Source organism: Xenopus tropicalis, chromosome 6, assembly GCF_000004195.4.
Source record: "Xenopus tropicalis strain Nigerian chromosome 6, UCB_Xtro_10.0, whole genome shotgun sequence".
Classification (NCBI taxonomy): domain Eukaryota; kingdom Metazoa; phylum Chordata; class Amphibia; order Anura; family Pipidae; genus Xenopus; species Xenopus tropicalis.
In genome coordinates this window covers 121,719,022-121,741,294 of record NC_030682.2, presented here as the reverse complement: position 1 = coordinate 121,741,294, position 22,273 = coordinate 121,719,022, and the positions used below count along the sequence as shown (strand labels likewise).

Genomic DNA, 22,273 nt, shown 5'->3' with positions numbered 1-22,273 from the left:
CTGCAGTAAAGTTGTAGCTGTTTGGAAAGAATAAACTTACATATATTTCTGTTTTTTTTCATTTTGTCTTTTTTCTGTAGTTAGGCTCATTGTTCATTAGTATGATGAAGCACACAATAGATTTACAAGACGGGAAGAAAAACATCTCTAAAATGACATATATGATAAATGTTCTTGATGTAAAAAAAAAAAAAAGACCCAATTTTATACACTTTCTTGAAATGATAGAAAGTCTTATCTATTGTAACTGGAAAGACTTACTTTTCAAGGAGTGTATTTCACAGATTTAATGCATTATCCATTCTGAATGGGACCTTGCTGCTACAAAAATGTATAACTTTTATTGAATTGTGAATTTAAGAGTTTTTTTTCTATTTGAATGAACTTGAAATTCAATCAAACTCGAATGTTTGTTATTTATTTAAAAATGTAAATATGAAAAAACTTGATCAAATGGAAAAAAAATCATTTTGAGTGGCTCATTATCATGGGGCTTCTCTGTGGATTGGTAATCAGCTTCTGCTCTGCTCATCAAAACTAGTAAATGACAGGAAGTGCCAAACTGAAACTGGTTTTATTTTCTTCTTAAGTGCCAAAAATGTAGATATTTCTTAATTAAAACTATAGATACAGCCCTAGTCATTCAGCTAATGTTGAAAAGGGGTAAACTGTAAAGCTTAGGGAACACACTTGGTAGGCACTGAAGCTGCAGTTCCTTATCAACTAAAATATCAAATTGTAAAGGTTTATAAAGTCAGCTACAGTATATATGGTCACTAATGATGAGCAGGCCAGCCCACAATCCATCTATTTATAGCCCCTACCCTGCTCCCTCAGTAATGTCATAGGAGGGACAGGTTTGGGTATATAAATAGACACAAAGCCATGGGCCGGTTCAGGTGCAGGTGGAAAAGGGCCGGGTTAGGGGTGATTGCGGGTCGACAAATAGTCAACCCGAACATCACTAATGCTCATTATACATTCAGGTGCTACAGAAAATTACAAGGGAGTTACAAAATCATTTTAAAACTTCCATTTTAGAAAAATAGTTACAAAAATAGAAAAAGTAACTATTTGTTGTGTAATATTTGAAATCAATGTGTTTTGTAAAGGGGAACTCCACTGTTAAGGATTTAAAACCAGGGAGGACTTTGAAGCAGGCACATACTTGTGACAAATTTGTTGATGCAGTTATGAGAGTCTACATGGTATAGTATTTCATTTGTTCTTTTAAGAAGACCCTAAAGTCTAAGGCATAAATACTTATTCTGCAAAGGACAGGATGAACAGGATACCCACTATGCAAACAGATTAATAATTGGAAGGGGAGGTGTTGTGGAAGAGTAATAATGTTCTGAGGGGCAAAAGGGGCATCTATGGCTGAGTACTGGATAGTGGCAAAAAATATCTTATAATCTTAGTGCTTAGATGGATATATGGGGTAGTAAAAAAAAAACTGGAGGTGACCACAAGCATGGGTGTTTTGGGTACCAAGAAGAAGACACCAAGACTCAATTTTGAAGATTTTAAGCTAGACATCTGCCCCTGTTCCCAGTAGACCCAGAACCCAACCATGTGTATCTGGTGCTCATCTTCAAAAACATTTCCCAGGTTCTTGCTAATTATACCCTCATCCAAGCATCTGTGAGTGCTCAAGGGAACACTACTCATTCTGAGCATTAACCAATAAGCCATGTGTTATGGCTAGTAGTCAAACATTTTACAACATTACAACATTTTAAAAAAGAATAACAAGGCAGCAGTACTTTATATCATAGTATCATTTATTACTTTATCTTTAAATGGACAAAAAACAGACAACACTATACGCCTAACTAATTACAAAACATTTTTTAGTATTCGGCAAAAAAAAAAAAAATATTCTGGAATATTGGTTATGGCAAAACATTTACAGAAACATACTCAACAACCAAGCAAGTTAGATTCAATTTGCAAAGTTCTACAAAAATACAAACATTGTTTGCAGACAGAAACCAAACACATTAAACCACCCTGCGGCAGAAGGGAAAAAAAAAATATATATATATAGTTCAATGCCACATTTCTTTATCTGGTGTGTGTTTAAGACTAAAAAACATATATGATTTGCACTCTATGATGCTTTACATTTCCTGGCCTGCAGGAATTTTAGCCAGGCTGTTATAAAAGTTAACCGTACTATAAGTGGCATCACTTACTAAAGACTAAAAAAAAAAACGGCTGCATAACTCTTTGGGTTACTTTCTGGTATATAAACAATATTTACACAGCTTAGATTCCTACTGCTCAGCAATTTATCAGAACAATTCTAATCTTCATATGAATTAGCAGCAATAAATGATACACTACATGTAGAAATATTTAAGACTGATTCCGTAGTTGAGAATAATAGACTGAGAATGTGTGTTATTCATCATGGTTATAAATGTAACCCCTCTGCAATCAATGCAAAAGAACGCCGGTTACTGGCGATACAGATCCATGGGGAGAAAAGATCTGAGCACCTCAAATTCATTTACATGAACGCTCTCTGCTAGTTTAAAGCAGCTTTATTCTTTAGAATAGCATGAATTGTATTATGTGGTACCTACAATACAATTAACAGCATTATATACATAATCCCTTGTCTCATACATATGGGCCTTCAGTGGTTTAGGCATTTAGACATTTTCCCTGTTAGAGTATTTCAAGTGGATAAGAAGTGCCTGGAATCACAGCTATTCCACCCGCAGCAGTTCTTGCCCTAAAAATTCCTGCAGAAGCCCCCCATTAATTTACCTTTGAGCTAAAAGGAGATGATTGTCTTGAAATTAGCTTTTATCATAACATAAACAAGTATTCTTTGTTCACAGCTGTGGTTTTTAACTTTTTAACTCCACCTCTTACCAGTGTGGACTTTACATGGTCCCATAAACTGAATGAGCTGCCAGAATATAACTAGGAGCCAATCTGAGCAGAAAGATAAAATAATAACTATAAAAACATAAAGAACTTAAAGACTGAAACTGTTTTTCTGGTTACCGGGTATAACTGATCTCAGCAACCAAATAGCGTTTTATATTTCAGGCAAGACAAGTCAATTAAAAACCACAAAAACAGAGAAACAAGACCAACTGCAGACTGTTTTAGAATATCCATGCTTGCATCATATGAAAGCTTAATTCTAGAATGATATTCCCATTCAAATATGTTTAATGCAATTAAGGAATATTTTGTAAAGGACAATTTGATAACATTTTGGTGTGGCCCAGAATTATTTCCTCTAAAGTGAAGTTAATAGTAAGTAATAGTTAATAATAAAGGTGTTATTATAGGTGTGTTATTATAGGTGACTATATCCAAATAAAGGTGCAACAATTGGGGAGCCTATGGTGCCTGCACCACTACTGCATCCTCTTTATTGAAAATATTGGGTTTATCCAATAACTTTATTGCATTTACTAGGACAATACAACACAATTATGTCCCGATATCATATCCCATGATGATGTAACTGAACAGTGTTAGCTCAGTTATTTATGTTTATGTTGTGCCCAAGGTCAGGGAATGGCAGGGGTAACTTTTCCTTGGGATGCCAGAAAGCACTAGAGATGCACCGAATCCACTATTCGTCCGAACCCCAATTCCTTCCATGCAAATAAGGGCATGGAAGCGTTAAAGAGAAGCGGGTTTAACATCTGTGTTTAGATAATTTTAAGGATTCGGATTCAGGTCGGCCAGGCACATGGATTCAGCCAAATCCAAATCCTGCTGAAAAAGGCTGAATCTTGGTCGAATCCTGAACCAAATCCTGGATTCAGTGCGCCCCTAGAAAGCAAACTAACTACCCTTTATCCAAGCTTTAAGGCTACATGGACACAGGTGACTGTTCATCTGTTCCATCACAATCATCACAATTAGCGCAATTTAGGAAGTAATTAAATTAAGAATCCTAGATATTTCCACCAATCTCTTTTCTCTAAAACTCCATAGAGATCCTTGATCTTTTTCTGAGAGCACTGGTGTAGCCAGATCATGCTACAAGAGTCAATGCTTTAGGCAAGCTTATTCCACCACTTTGTTTGGGCCAATAGCAATACATATATGTATTTATTTGGCTCAATAGCAGTGGCATATCTAAATGTAATTGGTACTTGAGCTAGACATATGGGTAAGCCTCAGGCTTTACATTTATTATACTGTATATGGTAACAGTCTCTACCATGATGCATACTTGTTCAACCACTGTATCCTATAGCAACTATAGCACCCATTCTGCAGCTAGCTGTTATTAGCATAGTGCAGAAACAATAAATACTGGTTGTTATGAGATACTGCAATGGATCGTATCTGCACCACATTGGCAAATGGGTGCTAGAGAGTGTTAAAGTGCTTGTAAAGTGTATTGAAAAGCAGTGTGGTATGTCTAAGACTAAAGTCACATTATACAAGTTTACTGTAAATAACTGTAAAATAAACAAAGAGCACCATGGTCAGTTATTCTGCAACAAGTGAAATGGCTGGTTCACAAAGAAGGAGCATAACGGAGCTCCATTCACAAAAAGCCTGAAGGGTGCACCATACTACAAGGCATGTGTGTTGGGAACTAACTATAAGGAAAGGCTGTTGCTCTGGCTTTGTAACTTATTCTTAACATGCATAGCTTGTTTATAGCTGATAATGAGGTGGGACATTGCACACTGTGCATTGCATGATGTACTTGCTCTAATAAATAATCCCACCTACTAACCAGATTGGGCTTTGCCACTATGTGTATGAATGCTATACAGGTTATTCCAATATAAAGCAACTGCTCATATATACAGTATATACAGTATATTTGTTGAAACTATTTGTGGATTGTGGATCTTTTCTCTAATGTAAACCACATATACTTACAATTAACTAAAATCTTCATAAAAAAAACAGTACATTTAGTTGGTTTTAATCACGTGATGTCATATGCAGGGTTTTGCTAGGGTACATTGTTTCCAGGTTTAAAATGCCATAGTTTACATGCACACCTTTATTAGCCACACAGTTCTTTACGTGAGCCTCTGTACACTGTGAATTAAGACGACTTTCTCTAAATGACTTTTTTAGACTTGTGTCTGGAACAACAAGCAGTCATTTATTAACCACTGTGCAAGGTGCAAAGTGCATATAAACAGGTGCACACCACTATGTTTTTTGCACTTCAGATACTTCCCCAAGGTAACACTCCCAGATGCAGATGACAGGGCTCCTAGATGAATACAGGACTACAAGGTTTTGGCAGCCCTCTATTCATGAAGGAAGCCATAAAGGTATCCCCTACCCTACACCTAACTTGTGTGTTATTGGGACGTGCAAGTTTAGGACACATGGTGCTACAGAGCCCTATCCTTTCTATCTACCTATTTAGGCCATAAGTACAGGGCTGTATTTTAACTACAGCATTATGCATTTTACCTTAAAGGTGCAAGGAGCAGGTTTTGCACAAATTTCCTGCAGCAAGTGTTCTGCAACTGAGCACTAAGAGATTTTGAGCCCTTTACTGCTCTAGCAAGTGTGGCAGGGACCACTATGGTCTTTACATTACATTATATTGACACCTATACAGTAAATTAATGAACCCCCTGCTAGAGAGCTATGCAAGATTACTGCACAAAGTTAGCTCCTGGAGCTCCTGTTCCTGGGACTGGTATTCTTAAACATCTATGCCAGGTTTAATGGTGTACTTAGCAAAGCTGCAAGAATGGGATGGAGAAAACTTTATTTCAGCATCACAGGGTACGTCAATACACACCGGGGCACAAAACACCATGGCATTGATTTCAATGGAAAAAGATTAATTACATAAGCGGCATAATGGGACATGGTGAGCCAAATGTCTAAAAGTTTGATCAATATTGTAGGTGCTTGATTATAGCAATACACGTGAACCTATTCCAGCTAATGTATTGATACTGTAAAAGTGCATTGTTGCAGAATACTGTTCAGGGATTCTAGATATCCCGACAAATGGAAAGTAGGGATGCAAATGCTCCTGCACTTTTTGCAAGATTCAGATTTGGCCACGTTTTCAGCAGAGCCAAATCACATGACTTAGACCATTTTTGTTCGCAATTTACAGCAAATTACGGTTCTGATTTGGTTTGGGATTTAGCTGAATCCAAAAACGATGGATTTGGTGCATCCCTAAATAAGAACGTTTTCCTGGAAATTCCAATTATCGTATTGCATCTACATAGCAGGAGTTCTTTACATTTCTAAAATGTTTATAAATAAGCATTATATTTTAGGGGTTTAACCTGTCCTTAAAGGTACAGCATTGCTCTTAGTTTAATATTGTTTGTGAATTTAAGTGTTTTGGGATAGACCAGACTGTCACATCAGTGCCTGCCTTCTGAATGGCTTAAGGACACAGCGCTAGGTAAATTAAAGGTCTATAATTAATAATAAGACATCACAGCCAAGTCTAAAAGACACTGAAATTCCCAAAATATAAAATATAAAACTATACATTATGCATTTAAACATAGATACAAATAAAAAAAGTAACACTAAATAAAGTACATGCTTTATAATACAGGCTGAATTAGCAAAACATAACTGACATGTTTTTTTCATTCCAAAATATGCTTTTTTTTAAATAAGGATTTAATTACTAGGATCTCCATTTCATGTTGCATTAGGACAGTATAGATCATTTTTCTGTACATTAACAATACATCTTTATACAAACAAGTACATAATGATTTGTCATCTTTCCAAGTGTTTATCTTTAGATGGCCTTCATATTACAGCAAATATTCTAAATGCCTTGCTTTCTATTGGGTTGTGCAAACTGGAAAAAAAGAACAGAAACACATATAATTGGATATTTGTAATTTAAATGAATCAACAGCAATCCTTCGTCATACCTTCCCACCCCGGCACATACACTGTTCAGCAGTACATGATAGAGTATTTATTCTGAAGGCAAATATGTGAGAAAGCATATTAATTAAGAAAGCAAGTCAAGTGTTTTAAATCAATAAGAGAAGAAAGAGCCTACAGAAAGAAAGGATTAGAATTGTTCGGCATTTGCTGTTTCTAATGGTGCAGGGGCTATAAAAATGCATGGATTACATAAAGCATTACCGACCTCAGTAGCAGAAAAAAATCAAAGAATGCTGTATACCTGCTAGGGGTCAGGGGCATAACTAGGGGGCACATTTACTAATCCACAAATCTGAATCCCGAATGGGAAAAAATTGGATTGGAAACAAAAATTTTGCGACTTTTTCGCCGCCGTCGCAATTTTTTCGTATTGAGCAATTCTAAACGGCGGAAAAACCGATCCGATTTTTTTCGTGACGGCGACAAAAAAGTCGTGGAAAATATACGATAAAGTCATAACGCGACGAAAAAATCACTGGACATATGAAAAAGTCGCAACGGCGACGAAAAAGTCGCAAAAATACCGATCATTACGAAAAACCGCTTTCGGTCCGTTCGTGGATTAGTAAATCTGCCCATAGGTGTTACTGGGCCCAAACCCAATTTAGGGCCCCAAAACATTTGTCAGTTGAACTATTCTACAATATATATTGAAATTGCTTATTAGTTAGGGCCTTACTGGGCCCTCTCCACCTCTGGGCCCCCTCCAGCCGCAGGGCCTGCTTCCTATGTAGTTATAACCCAGCTAGGATGATGGGAAAATGACAAGGACTGCATACAATATTCTTGGGATTAAAAGTCCATATGAGGCTACCAAATAGCCAATCACTGTCATTATTTGACACCCCCAAAGAGCTTTTTTCATGCTTGTGTGGCTCACCAACACTTTTTACATCTGAGTGTGTCTCACAAGGAAAAAAGTTTGGGGACCCCTCATTTAGGGGCTAATTTACAAACCATTAAGTTTCAGGTTCAGTCCATCATTTTCTAGATGTAAAAGTATACTAATATGCAGAGGAAGGAAGCTGATAGGAATAGCTTACTTCATGGGGCAGATTTAGCAGAATGTGAGTTTAGAGCTTAATACATAAAAACTCACGTTCTTGTCATTCCTATGGAATTTTCAGAAGTGTATTTATCAAATGGTGAGTTGTAACTTTCACCATTGATAAATATGCTTCTCCAAAACCCACAGGAATGAATAGAACATGGGTGAGTTTTTATGTATAAAGATCTAAAGTCACATTTTGATAAATCTGCCCTCATGTCTCATGTTTTTACACCAAAAGCACAGTATATGTGCCTAAAGAATGACTTCAACTGCTGAAGTCATACATGGTTAGCTAGGGTATCAATACTGTACCTTTCAGATGTTATTCCATTTTGAGTTGATGCAAAATAATGTTTCTTTCTGTCCATAGGCATTATATCCACATAGCCCCCTAGGTGATTGCGAAGTACCCCTGCATGAAGGGCAGCCTTGCAGATACTTGAAATCTAAAAAAATATATAGATTGCATTTGAAAAAGGAATTCAAATGTTCTAAAAGTGTGCTATGATTATATTAGACACTAACGGTATCACCTTTATACCACTTTTGTTATTTTTTATCTCAACAGGATTACCCTTTTAAATAGTTACAAATAATTCTTAAATCGTGTCTCATCCGAGGGACCAATACAGGGTGCCCCTGAAATAAATGATAAAATCAATAAAGAAAATCAAAATAAAGCCTTCTAAAAACTGACACAAAGGCAACAGCAATTCAAGCATATATAAAATTGTGGGTTTTTTCTCAGTGATATTAGGTCAACCACGATGTATCAGCTTAATCCAATAAGATAAACAGGTATAGCGTCTATTATCCAGAAAGCTCTGGACCTTGTGTTTTACAGATAAGGGATCTTTCGGTAATTTGGATTTCCATACCTTGTCTACTAAAAAATTGTTAAAACATTAAATAAACCCATAGGATTGGTTTGCCTCCAATAAGGATTATTTATATCTTAGTTGGGATCAAATACAGGGTACTGTTTTATTACTACAGCAATAAAGGAAATATGTTTTAAAATTTTAAATTATTTGTTTAAAATAGAGTCTATGGGAGATGGCCTTCCCATATTTCAGATTTTTTCTGGATAAGGGGTTCCCAGTTAATGGATCTCATACCTGTAATTAATCCATACTGGGGGCAAAACAATCCTATTGGGCTTATTTAATATTTAGCAATTTGCAATTCTTTCCCCAATCGTGTAAATTATAATAATATGCCCCTTTGTTTTGTGGAAACAATGTGACTGGTTACAAAAGTACTTAGATGCTCACATACATTAAACCCTTTCAGCACTGACACAGGGGTAGCATTAAAATAGCCAAGCCCATATGGAATTACCTACACGGCAGTGACTCCCATACCTATCCAATACAGTGCTAAGCTTCTGCTCGTGACATTAAAGGGGCCCATACACTTGTTAGATACTTTCTGTCTCCAGTTATACATTATACAAGAGCTGTTCACCTACCCCCTCCTTGGGCATTTTGACAGCTACACTTTGTATGGCAAGGTCATGTTTCTTAATACTGATATACTAACCATTTTATATGGTATTACAAGTGTTAAGCCTAACTAATACACTGGCTCTGAGCAGCCTTTTTAGCTCCGTGTCATGGGTCATGGAAGTTTTGATTCCTGGTCTGCAGTAAGGAACTTTGTAATAGGCCTCTACAGAGGATATGTGGTGTATGCATTTCCCTGAAGAGATTTCCGATCGGAGCGCGCATATCACATTTCACTGGACTGCACTTTGCTTTGGTGAAGCTGTTATTTTAACAAAACAGGTGCCACAGGCAACAATCTCTTTTAAACATGTCAGCAATGTGTTTAGGCCACTTGACTTGTTGACAGTTTAAGCAGCTATTTTAAACCCATACAATAATGCAGATTCAGCCTGTAGCACTTTAAACTGCTTTAAATAACGTTCCATGCTTCAGTCTGGCTACTCTTACTCACCAGGCCCCAGATTCTGAAAATGTATATTAGGTGCTTGATTAGATATAGAAACAAAAGTTTAATAAAAACATTTCAGCTGCAGAATTTAGCGTGTAGCAAAGCCAGGGGCGCAAGGGTGCACCTTTGTTCCAAATAAGTGCCCCAGCTCCATACAGAGCCCAAGATACAATATTTATAGGGTTATATAATAAAAGGCACTATGGTTGCCCAGAAGCAGCAACCAATCAGCAGGTAGCATTTACTGGTCACCTGTTTAAAAGCAAATATCTTATTAGTTGCCATGAGTTACTGCTCCTAAGGCAAACTTAATGCCTTTATTACATATGGTGGTTAATGTTCTCACTATACAAAGCACAATTTTTTGGACTTAGCTTTAAAAGCAAACAAGTAACCCTGCAGTATATGCCAGGTCCAGACCCAGGAAAACTTTTGAATTGGGTGAAGAGGGGGCTGAGGCTAGGTAGGGCTTAGTTTTAAAAATAAAAGTATCCATCTCTCTCACTCCTTTGGAAGAAAATTACTTCTTCAAGGACTCACAATCTCTATCCTGGTCCATATTTATATATATATAGGCATCCATTGCCCTGTGCCTAGGGCACAGCCCTGGCTGGAAAGTTTTTGTAGAAATCTGGCACCGGAGTTGGAGGAGTGAGAGGGTGTGCTGCGCATTGCTGTGTTGTGTGACATCACTCATGCAGAAGTGATGTCACACCTGACTGGAAGTGAGGGGCATATTTAGGTCCAGTGCCTAGGGTGGCACCATACCAAGACACAGCAATGTTTCTAACCTACTTTTTCAATATCAATCCATAGATATATCTCTCCCACTAATTTTTTAAACCTTTGGCTCTGCAGCTCTAGGGCATTATTACCTAGACCAAGAATCACTATTTTTATCAAATGCCAGGCTGGAGCACAAGAATGCATTGCAGATATTACAGTAGTGTCAGTTGTACCAATACAAGTTGCACAGATAATAAGATAACTGGCTTCTGGAAATAATACACTGGCTTTACCATACCACTCTAAAGGCAACCGATCAAAATCAGAGATTAGAATTTGAAAGGAGACAGTGCTTGATGACATCCGACACTATTCAAAGCATCTGTCTGTTCAAACCCTGGTATCTCTATGATCCTCTAATCTTAAACTGTGATGAACACTTTCACAATTAAAGTTTAGATCTGCCCTATATTGCCCTTTACTGGTATTTGTAACGTTACTCGCAGTGTTGTGTTAATGAACCGTAGACATATTGTACATATTTTCAAAATCATATCAAAATAAAACTTGACTACATAAGCCGATTACTGAGCAATCAGTGTAGAGTTTTGCCGCACAGCTGGATGAACAAATTGTGTTTATCTAATTAGTCTTTTGGTGTGCGGAATGATCAGTTTACACATGAAGTGAGAGAGGATTTGCAATTAACATTTAATGTTAGCCATAGATTTTAGCCTGAGCTAAGGGAATGCCATATAATCAGAATGCTGGGCAAGGACCCTTGGTTAAACTAGATATCATAGAATGTGGCTATAAAAAAATTTTGGACATTTTACTCTACGGCCAGCTGTAGTATCCTTCAGTTAAAGCTTTGGTGGGACAAAGTGCTTATATGAGACAAAGAATATATCCATATGTTTTGAAGGCCAAGGGCCTACAATCTCTTATAAAATATAAGAATTTGTAGAGTAGGGTGTGTTTCACAAAAGCTTTTATGCTGGAACTTTAAATATATAATAACAGTTGGGTACAAGAATGGCAGAACCGTCTTAAGAGGTATGTATATCTATGAAATATGTTCTTATTTTGTCACTCACTGACATCAAAGGGACAGATATTAGAATATATAGTAGTAGAATATAACTAAAGCAGGTATATATGCAAATGTTTTTTATTTTTTTTTCAAAAGAACCATTGCGTGCCAGCTCATTAACAGTCTTTACAATTCAGGAAAGGCAGCTACATCTGTAAAACATTCCATAACAAATGCAGGGCCAGTCTGTGCTTTTCACTGATTAGCCCAAAGCCTGTAGAGTCAGCTTAATGTACTTGCAAGTACGTATAAACATTTCATAGAGTATTACATGACTCTGCATTAGTGTACTGTTGTAAACCCCTTTTATTTGTCTGTACTTCACAGGCCATGGCATTTAAACATCCAGCTGCTTAATGGCTTCCCTCTATTCACATCTTAGCCTAATACCATAAAAAAGTTATGAAAACTGATCTACAAAAGGTAGCATTGTATAGCTATTAAAAGGGAATGTATATACACAGGTAGAGACCAATATACATTATACTGTATATGGGTAGGCATTGATTTCTTCTGCATCCCTTCCATGTCAGTACATATGGGCATTATTGCCCCACCCAGACAAGGTAGGACATATACTAAAGCCAATCAAAATTAATCATGTCCTATAAGACTTGGCTTTAGTATACTTCCTACCTCCTTGTTTGGGCAGAGCAATACTGGCCATATGTACTGACTATATATATATATATATATATATATATACAGGTATGGGATCCCTTATCCGGAAACCCATTATCCAGAAAGCTCCGAATTACAGAAAGCCTGTCTCCCTTAGACTCCATTATAATCAAATAACTGAGAATTTTAAAACTGATTTCCTTTTTCTCTGTAATAATAAAACAGTACCTTGTAATTGATCCCAACTAAGAAATAAATAATCCTTATTGGATGCAAAATAATCCTGTTAGGTTTAAATAATGTTTTATTGATTTTTTAGTAGACTTAAGGTATGGAGATCCAAATTACGGAAAGACCCCTTATCCGGAATACCCTTGGTCCCGAGCATTCTGGATAACGGATCCTATACCTGTATATATATATAAGTATATAAGTGTTCTGTGTTATATAAAAATAAGTGCTAACTTTGAAATAAAGATTTTTCAAAATATGATATTGTGTTTAATCACATTAGTGGAAGAGGTTAAAGTACCTTCTTATTTTTGTTTTTAATATTTCTTTTTGGTATCTCAATAAAGGGAGGATTGGCCTGAATGAAACACTGACACATTAGTAAGAACTGGCTAAATAAATGAGCAAAGCTTTCATTGCAAGCTGCATTGTGTATGGCTTCATGCTTTTCCTTTGCTGATATTCTACAAAGAGAGATTGGTTTTAGTGATGGGCGAAATATTTCGCCAGGCATGGATTCGCGGCGAATTTCCGCGTTTCGCCATTGGCGGATTGTTTCGCGAAATGCTGATGAAAAAATTCGCCGCGGAAAAATTCGCCGCACATCAAAAAATTGTCGCGGGCGTCAAAAAAGAATAGTCGCGGGTGTCAAAATAATAGCCGCAGGCGACGAAACAATAGCCGCGCGACAAAATAATAGCCACGCGACGAAACAATAGCTGCGCGACAAATTTTTCGGCGAAGCGAAACGGAACAGATTCGCTCATCACTAATTGGTTTTACTAAGTTGGATATCTATCTTTATTTATATGCATTAATTTTCGGCGAAGCGAAACGGAACAGATTCGCTCATCACTAATTGGTTTTACTAAGTTGGATATCTATCTTTATTTATATGCATTAATGCAGAAGAGAAAAAAGAGTGTTTCTTGTAGCCCATCAATATAAAGTCTTGGGTTCAGGGCCCCCACACCCCATCTAGCGAGCCCCTCTGTCAACTTTACCCCCCTCCCCAGAGTGCTCGTATAGCTATGTACGCTGGGGGGGAATAGCTATTAACGGGCCCGGGGAGTACCGGTCTGGGCCGGCAGAGCCCATCCGGTTTTCTCCCAGTGTCCTGGCCCAGTCCGACCCTGCTTGGGTAATGGCAGACATAATTCAACCATTATTTTTCATGTCATATGGCCCCAAATCACCTGCTGTCAATAATGTCAATGTTGGCATGATAACGGATAAGTGTTTTCTGCTGACATCATACTTTAAGGCAGTCGTACTTTTGTGCATCAATTCCCACATCTCTCTTGCTGCCAGTCTATGCTTTTTTCTAAATAGCCCAAAGCCTGTAGAGTCAGCCTGATGTACTTGCAAGTACTGTATGTATAAACATTTCATAGACTATTACAACATTAGTGCAATGTTGTAAACCCACATCTCTCTTACCGTAATCATGCTTCATTTTGCTTAAACAAAATCTATACTGGCCTATTAAAGAATCTTACCGAACTGATATATATATATCAGTAATATTGCCTTTTTACATCTTTTTCCTTATGCCACCATTTAGTGATGGTCTGTGTGCTACAGTGTTTGCAGGTATAGTTTTCCTTTAAAATGTATTGTTTAAATCTTACTATCCAGGCAAAATGCTTTACCCATACAATGGTCATGTCAAAAGAGCACTGAAATTATGTAAAAGACCATGAACTTTTTAAAATACCATGAACTGTCTCGCCAACTGTTTTCCAAATGATCTGGCAAGCCAACATGCAGTGTTATTAAAAAATATGTAATGAAAACTGTGGGATATAAAGGTCAACATGAAGCAACCTAAAGAGATTTCAGCCACAACTATTTCCAGTAAAGTTGTAGTTAAGGAACTGCTCATGTTGCTTTTCTATGTGAACTCACTACACTGTACCAGCCAAGGGATTTAGGAAAATGGAGTTTAAGGCATGATCCCCATTAGTAAGGGACTAGGGTAGCCTATATTCTAAGGTATCACTAATTATGTCTTACTGTATGTATGTGTGAACTTTATGTTTCATAGGCCAGTAGGACTGGGAAGCATCTGTGTCACTTCAGAGACAGCCCTGCTTGTTATTGCTGCTGTTTATTGCACCCAGGTTGTACAATATCAGACTGAAATGAATAGTATTTGTAACTAGATGGCCCAAAATGTTAAAAGAAAACTTACATCACAATAAATTCGTGTTCCAAACACCCTTGCATAATGGGGACTTGCTTGTTCACAGTTGCGTGGACAATAGACCCTAAAAAATAAAATACATTTTATTACACGATAGCCAGACAGAAACAAACTAAAATGAGTATATTAACTTGCAAAAAAGTCACAGTTTTATGTATTTTGAGACTGATCCTATAGGTGTTAATAGATGGGTTTTTTAAATGTTAATATTGTAATGATCTCATTGGCTAGTGTCTTGCCCTGCCAGGTATGTATAATATATGTATAGTACATGTCAGCTGCTGCTCCTCACACACTCTGAGGAGAGAAATTGGCAGTACAAAGTGTGATTTTTGGATGCAAAACACCACCGTCCCAGAATTCCAGCATAACTGCAGGGCATGTATACAATGCAAACTGCAGCACACACTATTCCCCTGTATATGCAGCACAATGCTGCCACTTCTGGTGCTTTAAATTGGGCTTTAATCATAGCATTTGTATTTAATGCACCACTTGCACTTACTATGGAAACCCTGGAATAACCACCATATCTATGCTATATCTATAGCTATGAGTTCCCTAGCAGCCTGGATAGGCGTATTGCCACTCTCCGCAAGTAGCCACAATTTGCTTTAAGTGCCTTTGATGAACAATGTATACTTAGGGGAAGATTTATCAAAATGTGAGTTTGGAGCTTAATACATAAAAACTTGCCCATGTTTAATTCATTCCTACGGGAAATACACTTCTAAAAATCTCATAGGAATATATAGAACATGGGTGAGTTTGTATGCAGCCCCTAATGAATACAGCACTGGTAAACTCAGCCACCACTGTATTAATCCAAGGTCCTTGAAAGCGTCCATGAAAAAGGTGATGAAAGCGAAGGTCCTCCAAACTGTCCAAGGCCTTGCAATTATTGTTTTTTAAAATGTGTCAATTATTTTTTGATATTCTAGCAGATATTTATTCTTCACAATATGTAATTGAGTGAGAGTTTTACTTGTCCATGGTGAGTCAAGCTGAAAAGACAGATCCTTTACTTGTTATCGCTTTCCAACTTACTGACAGAGATCCCATTAGGAGACATCTCTAGAGGTCACTTGCTGACAATTCTTCATTACCAGAGCACAATCCCTTCTAATATTTTGATAGGTTAAAAGGATTTGGGGTGGAGGAGAGGTGAATGGCAGCAATTACCTACAGCATAGGATAATTGCTTTTGGATGACTTTTCTGTGAATAGAAAACCGTCTAAATGAGCGTGTGTGTTTAGGTTAGGGAAGCTTTACACAGCGGCGTGCCATTTTTTTTTTTTTTTGCAGGGGGGAAAACAGAACATGCTGGCGTAATATATGGTTCAGATATTCCAACACAGCAGAAAGTGTAGCGCGTATCAAATTACTTAATTTGAAACTTCATTCTACAGTGAACCGTAAGTCAAAATACATAAAATAGCCACAGGGAAAATAACCTGCGCGTAGGAGGGGATTTGGGTAGACATATAATCATAACAAATAACACAGTTTCAGATTCCATCTGCTGTGGAATTTGGAGCGATTCCATCATACCACAAAGGCATTTCATGGATAATTTACACATTTTTGTGTAAAAGATAAAATCAGAAGGTTCCTTCTCTCACAGAACTTCAAATAAGCCTTGAATGAAAAATCAGCTTTATTTGCTGTATTCATTTGTACTAAATAACAAATGCATTCTTTAAAAGCTCATAGGAAAAGCCCTTTAGCGGTCGCAGTCTTTTGGCCTGAGCATCAGAGTTTTCCTCTCATCCCACCAGCTTGCCGAGGATGATGGGAGTTTTAAGTTACAACAGTTTAATAAATATATATGAATGATTAGGCTTGCATTTCTTTGATCCACTTCAAAAGAAAATAAAATGAGAATTTAAAATGCCAGTGACTTTTGGTCATGTTTAGGGAGCATAATACAAGGGTCCATGGATTTTCTTTTCCTAGAAGAACTAATAGAGGGACTTAAAGTTCACGATTATGGACTTTATTTTTTCTGAGCCCTGCAAGCTCTAATATCGTTGGTTGCACACGTTTTTCCTTCTTGTGCTGCCACGCAGCTTTTACTGCCTAGCAGTTGTTATTATATGTTATTGTTATAATGTTATTTGGTATCATCCATTCACCCCTGCTGTTTCTTGCTAGATAGTTGCTCCTGCCCTCCATTTTGTTGTTGTAACTGCCCTTTATGTTGAGTGTGTTATGAAGAGACTGCAGTGTATGTAAGCTGTGTATCTTCATTAGAAATTTACCTATGGAAAAGTCTCTATGTTATACCCTTGCTACCTTGAAGCATAAAGAAGCATTGGAAAACACCTCTGGAGTCTTTATTCATTGAGTAAGCTATCTGTCAAGGTGATCATTCAACCTGCTGCACTCATCCTCACAGACTGGGTCTACACAGGGCTTGTGGCAGGTACAACTGATGCTGAGACAGAACAGTAAATTTCTAGAAGTATCCATTGCATGGCTATACTCTGCAGCTTCACAACCGTGAGTAATCATTTGCCTGTGTGAAGAATAAACACCCTAAGACAGGAATCCATCTTCATACTGTGCACTGAGGCCTAGCACTGCCTGTGTGTAACTGCTACACTAACCAGAAGCATTGCACTGCACTAGGAGCCAGCTACCTGCTGAATATTCCCCACAGTATAACCTACTGCTGGTCTGTGCTGTTGCTCAGCCATAAGATTACTACCATAAAGTCACAAGGATTCATTATTGTCAAGCTGTTTGGACTATGAATTCAATATCTGCATTTAGTATAAGAACTATATTCTTACCTTACACAAGGTGATTTTGAACTGTGTTTTTCTTTGCCAAGAATCCAGTTTGAGCTAGCTTGCACCCCCAGCTCTAAGGCCCAGCCTGCTTACAAACAAAGTATCAATACCTACAGAGCTCAGCTTTGCCAGATTTCCAAGACACTAAACTGCAGCACTTGTCATGTCTGACAGAGATTCTACTGAGCCTGCATTTGCTCATGATAAAACAGACACCTTGCTTCATTCTGCACGTCCAGTTAGGGCCCCTCATCCATCCTTGAAAGCAAGGGAGGCTTATGAAGCAAATAAGGAAGAGACAGCTGATAATCTCATTGCATTATGGGAGAAAACTTTAAGTTGTATAACAGCTGCTAATGAATCTAGCAACAACACTGAGCAACTGAACGCCGCCCTCTCAAGGGTTAAGAAGGCATTTGAGAATTATAAAAGACTTTCTGAAAGGTACTCTCTCCTTTTGTCACGTTCCAACATGGAGGAAGCTTCACTAGAATTAAAAGACTTTACTTCTACTGAGCAGCAGAGGCATAGCACATATCTTGAAGCAAAGGTACAGATAGAGGGTAGATTAGCAGAGCTTCATGAAACTACATCCTGTATATCTGCTTCTTTCAGACACTCAGGAAAATCATCTAGATCTGCCCGCTCACATCATAAATCCTCTTCTAAGTCATTGCGGACCTGCTCTGTAAGGTCATCACTGAGCGACCAAATACTCAAAGCTCGCCAAAAGGCTGCAGTAGCCCAGGTTCAAGCCACCTGTTCTGAAAGAGAAGCAGCTTTCAAGGCAGAAGCTAAGCTCAAGGAAGCCGAAGCACAGGCAGAAGCTAAGCTCAAGGAAGCCAACGCACAGGCAGAAGCTAAGCTTAAGGAAGCCAAAGCTAAGCTTAAGGAAGCTGAAGCACAGGTAGAAGCAAAACGCATTCAAGCTAGAATACAAGCAGAAACAGAGGCCCATCTAGAAATCCTTCAGAAGAAAAGAGAAAAGGAAGTAGCCTTAGCGGAATTATTTGTCTTGGAACAAGCCCTATTGGAAGAAGAAGGAGCGTCTTGTCAATTTCTCTTGACCCAGAACCATAATGATATAGTGCCGCCTACGGTAGTAGATTCATCTCATAATCCTCAAGCAAGTCAGCATGCACCTTCAAACACAGACACTCCACTACTACCGCATGCCACAAAATCAAGTGTACCAACCTATCCAGCTCATGTGCCACCACAACCCCTTGTGAGTAGAGATTACAAGGGCACAGCAGAAGACTTCAGAGTGAACTCTATGCCTCCTGCAATACAGCTCTCTTCAATTTCAAATGCACAAGGACCTTCAGACGCCAGACCCTTGCCTGGACTGAACCCACCTGCAATACCTTTCCCTCCACCTATTTGCCAGCATCGGATACCAACCTTGATCCAAGATGGTGCACCATCAGTACTTCCTGTGGGTGTAAAAACCGAAAGCACCGACATTGCAGAGTTCAGCAAGTATATGATCCGGCGAGAGTTGATTGCTACCGGACTGTCTAGATTTGATGACCGCCCAGAGAACTATAGGAGTTGGAGATCTACATTTAAGACAGTAACCAAGAACTTGGATATTGAACCCCAAGCAGAACTTGACCTGCTAATAAAGTGGTTGGGGAGTCAATCTTCAGAACAAGTAAAGAGACTTAAATCTGTCTACATTCATAACTTCGAAGCAGGCCTCGATGCTGCCTGGGAACGTTTGGAACAAGACTATGGGAGCCCAGAAGTCATTGAATCTGCCTTATTCCAGAGACTAAAAGACTTTCCTAAGATCTCTGTTAAGGAAAATCATAAGCTTAGAGACTTAGGTGACCTTCTTCTTGAACTTGAAATTGCTAAGTCAGATCCTAGTTTGCCAGGTCTTAGCTATTTAGACACTGCTCAGGGCGTAAATCCTATTGTAGCAAAGCTGCCTAATTATCTCCAGGGGAAGTGGACTAGCGTAGGATCAAAGTATAAATATGAACACCATGTCTCTTTCCCACCCTTTTCTTACTTTGCAGAGTTTGTGAGGAAGATCGCAAGATCCATGAATGACCCAAGCTTCTTGTATCCAGATACAACCATCCTTCCTTCAACTACTTCAAAGGGTATTGCCACCAACAGTAAATTCAAGGACTTAAGACATCCTATTGCTGTGAGAAAGACTGCAATTGCATCCAATGTCTTGGCTACAGATACTAAACTACAAGATACCAAGGCAAGCAATCGTGATCAACAGTGTCCCATTCATGATGCACCACATTCTCTCTCCATATGTCGTGCATTCAGGGGCAAGCCTATCGAAGAACGCATGACATACCTCAAGGAGCATAATATCTGTTTCAAGTGTTGCACATCCTCTGATCATTTAGCTAGAGACTGTAAGAACGCCATCAGATGTTCCCTGTGTAACAGTGCCAGGCATGTGGACGCTCTTCATTCAGACTCATACAAAAGGAAACCTCCGCCTGGCAGCAACCCCAAGACTACATCAGATGATGGCGGGGAGAGAACTGAGCAAAATGCCAATGTTGTAACCACAAGATGTACAGAGGTGTGTGGAGAAGGGCTTCATAGCAAGTCTTGCAGCAAGATATGTCTCGTTAGGGTTTTCCCTGAAGGATGCCCACAAAATGCCATAAAAATGTATGCTATACTCGACGATCAGAGCAATCGCTCATTAGCCAGTACAGAATTCTTTGACTTATTCAAGATTCATGGAGAGACCTGGTCTTACACCTTGCAGACATGTGCAGGACAAGTCAGCACTTCTGGAAGAAGAGCCCATGGCTTCATAGTGGCATCAGAATATGAGAACATAGAGTTTCCTCTACCAACGCTAATCGAATGTGATCAGCTACCGAATAACAGAGAAGAGATCCCCACTCCTGAGGTTGCACGTCATCACCCTCATTTGAATTACATTGCTGATTACATTCCATCACTTAAAAAGGACGCGAAGATCATGATTCTTCTAGGGAGAGACATTCCCAGAGTTCATAAAATAAGAGAGTTATGTAATGGTCCAGACGATGCTCCTCATGCCCAGAAACTCGATCTTGGATGGGTGATAATAGGAGAAGCCTGTCTAGATCGAGCGTACAAGCACTTGGATGTAGCTTCCTACAAAACCAATGTAGAGGGATCAGAACGTACCTATCGGTCGATGAAATGTCCATTGCACTATCATGTGAAGGAAAGACTTGATTTCAAGTCTGAAGCTCCATGTCAAGCATTTCAAGGTATTGCCTGCAAGTTCACTTCTCACATGGACCTTGGTGAGTCAGTGTACCAGACTACTTGTGACGACAACAAGATTGCCCCTTCAGTCGAAGACAGGGAATTCATCAAGATTATGAATGAAGAGTTTGTCAAGGACAACTCCAACAGTTGGGTAGCTCCATTACCCTTCCGGTTACCAAGGCTTACTCTCCCTAACAATCGAGAACAAGCTTTAGCCAGATTTGCTGCACTTAAGAGAACCCTCCGCAGCAAGCCTGAGATGCAAGAGCACTTACTAGCATTCATGCAGAAGATTTTAGATAACCATCATGCTGAGCCAGCACCAGACCTTAAGGAAGGTGAAGAACGCTGGTACCTTCCATCCTTTGGAGTTTACCATCCTCGCAAAAAGTGGCAAACCCAGAAGCCCAACTTAAAGGAAGGGGACTTGGTTCTGTTAAAAGACCAGCAAACTCATCGGATCCAGTGGCCAGTTGGACTCATCACAAAGGCCATTTCCAGTGATGATGGGAAGGTCCGAAGTGTGGAAGTCAAGATCGTTAAGGATGGGGACTCAAAAACCTTCCTCAGACCAGTCACTGACTCTGTCTTAATTATGCCTGCTTCTAAAAGTTCTGATCTAGTCTAATCTCAGGGAGCCACTCAAACTCTCTAATATAGCTAGCTGATAGATTTGAGAAGGCTAGATAGCATTTTACTGCATGCAATGTTAATAGTATGTTAAAGGAAAATATTGTGTAGTGGTATCTCGCGATACCAGGCGGGGAGTGTGCTGCCACGCAGCTTTTACTGCCTAGCAGTTGTTATTATATGTTATTGTTATAATGTTATTTGGTATCATCCATTCACCCCTGCTGTTTCTTGCTAGATAGTTGCTCCTGCCCTCCATTTTGTTGTTGTAACTGCCCTTTATGTTGAGTGTGTTATGAAGAGACTGCAGTGTATGTAAGCTGTGTATCTTCATTAGAAATTTACCTATGGAAAAGTCTCTATGTTATACCCTTGCTACCTTGAAGCATAAAGAAGCATTGGAAAACACCTCTGGAGTCTTTATTCATTGAGTAAGCTATCTGTCAAGGTGATCATTCAACCTGCTGCACTCATCCTCACAGACTGGGTCTACACAGGGCTTGTGGCAGGTACAACTGATGCTGAGACAGAATACTTCTGCATAGACAGACTTACTGATACTTATGGAGTTTCCCTTGTTGCATTAAAGGGGGTTCACCATTGAGTTAAATTTTAATGTTATAGAATGTTCTATTCCTAAAAACCTTGCAATTGGTCTTCATATTTTTTTTATATAGTTTTCAAATTATTAGCCTTTATCTTCTAGATATTTTCAGCTTTTAAATGGGGGTCACTGATAGCTAAAAAATGTATTATTATTACTTATCTTTCTTTTCAGGTCCCCTCCTATTCCAGTTTCTCATTAAAACCA

General features: G+C 38.6%; 1 protein-coding gene across 1 annotated transcript in view; it reads right to left on the bottom strand.

Moving 5' to 3' along the window:
- Window positions 1-1,763: 1,763 nt before the first annotated feature.
- Window positions 1,764-22,273, bottom strand: part of crispld1 (cysteine-rich secretory protein LCCL domain containing 1) — a 62,302-nt gene continuing 41,792 nt past the window's right edge. The window contains exons 13-15 of the mRNA XM_002937077.5: window positions 14,776-14,851; window positions 8,267-8,400; window positions 1,764-6,808 (exon numbers count right to left, since the gene is read on the bottom strand). Coding sequence (XP_002937123.2) covers window positions 6,757-6,808; window positions 8,267-8,400; window positions 14,776-14,851 — 262 coding nt within the window. The 3' untranslated portion in view covers window positions 1,764-6,756. The remainder of the gene's footprint in view (window positions 6,809-8,266; window positions 8,401-14,775; window positions 14,852-22,273) is intronic.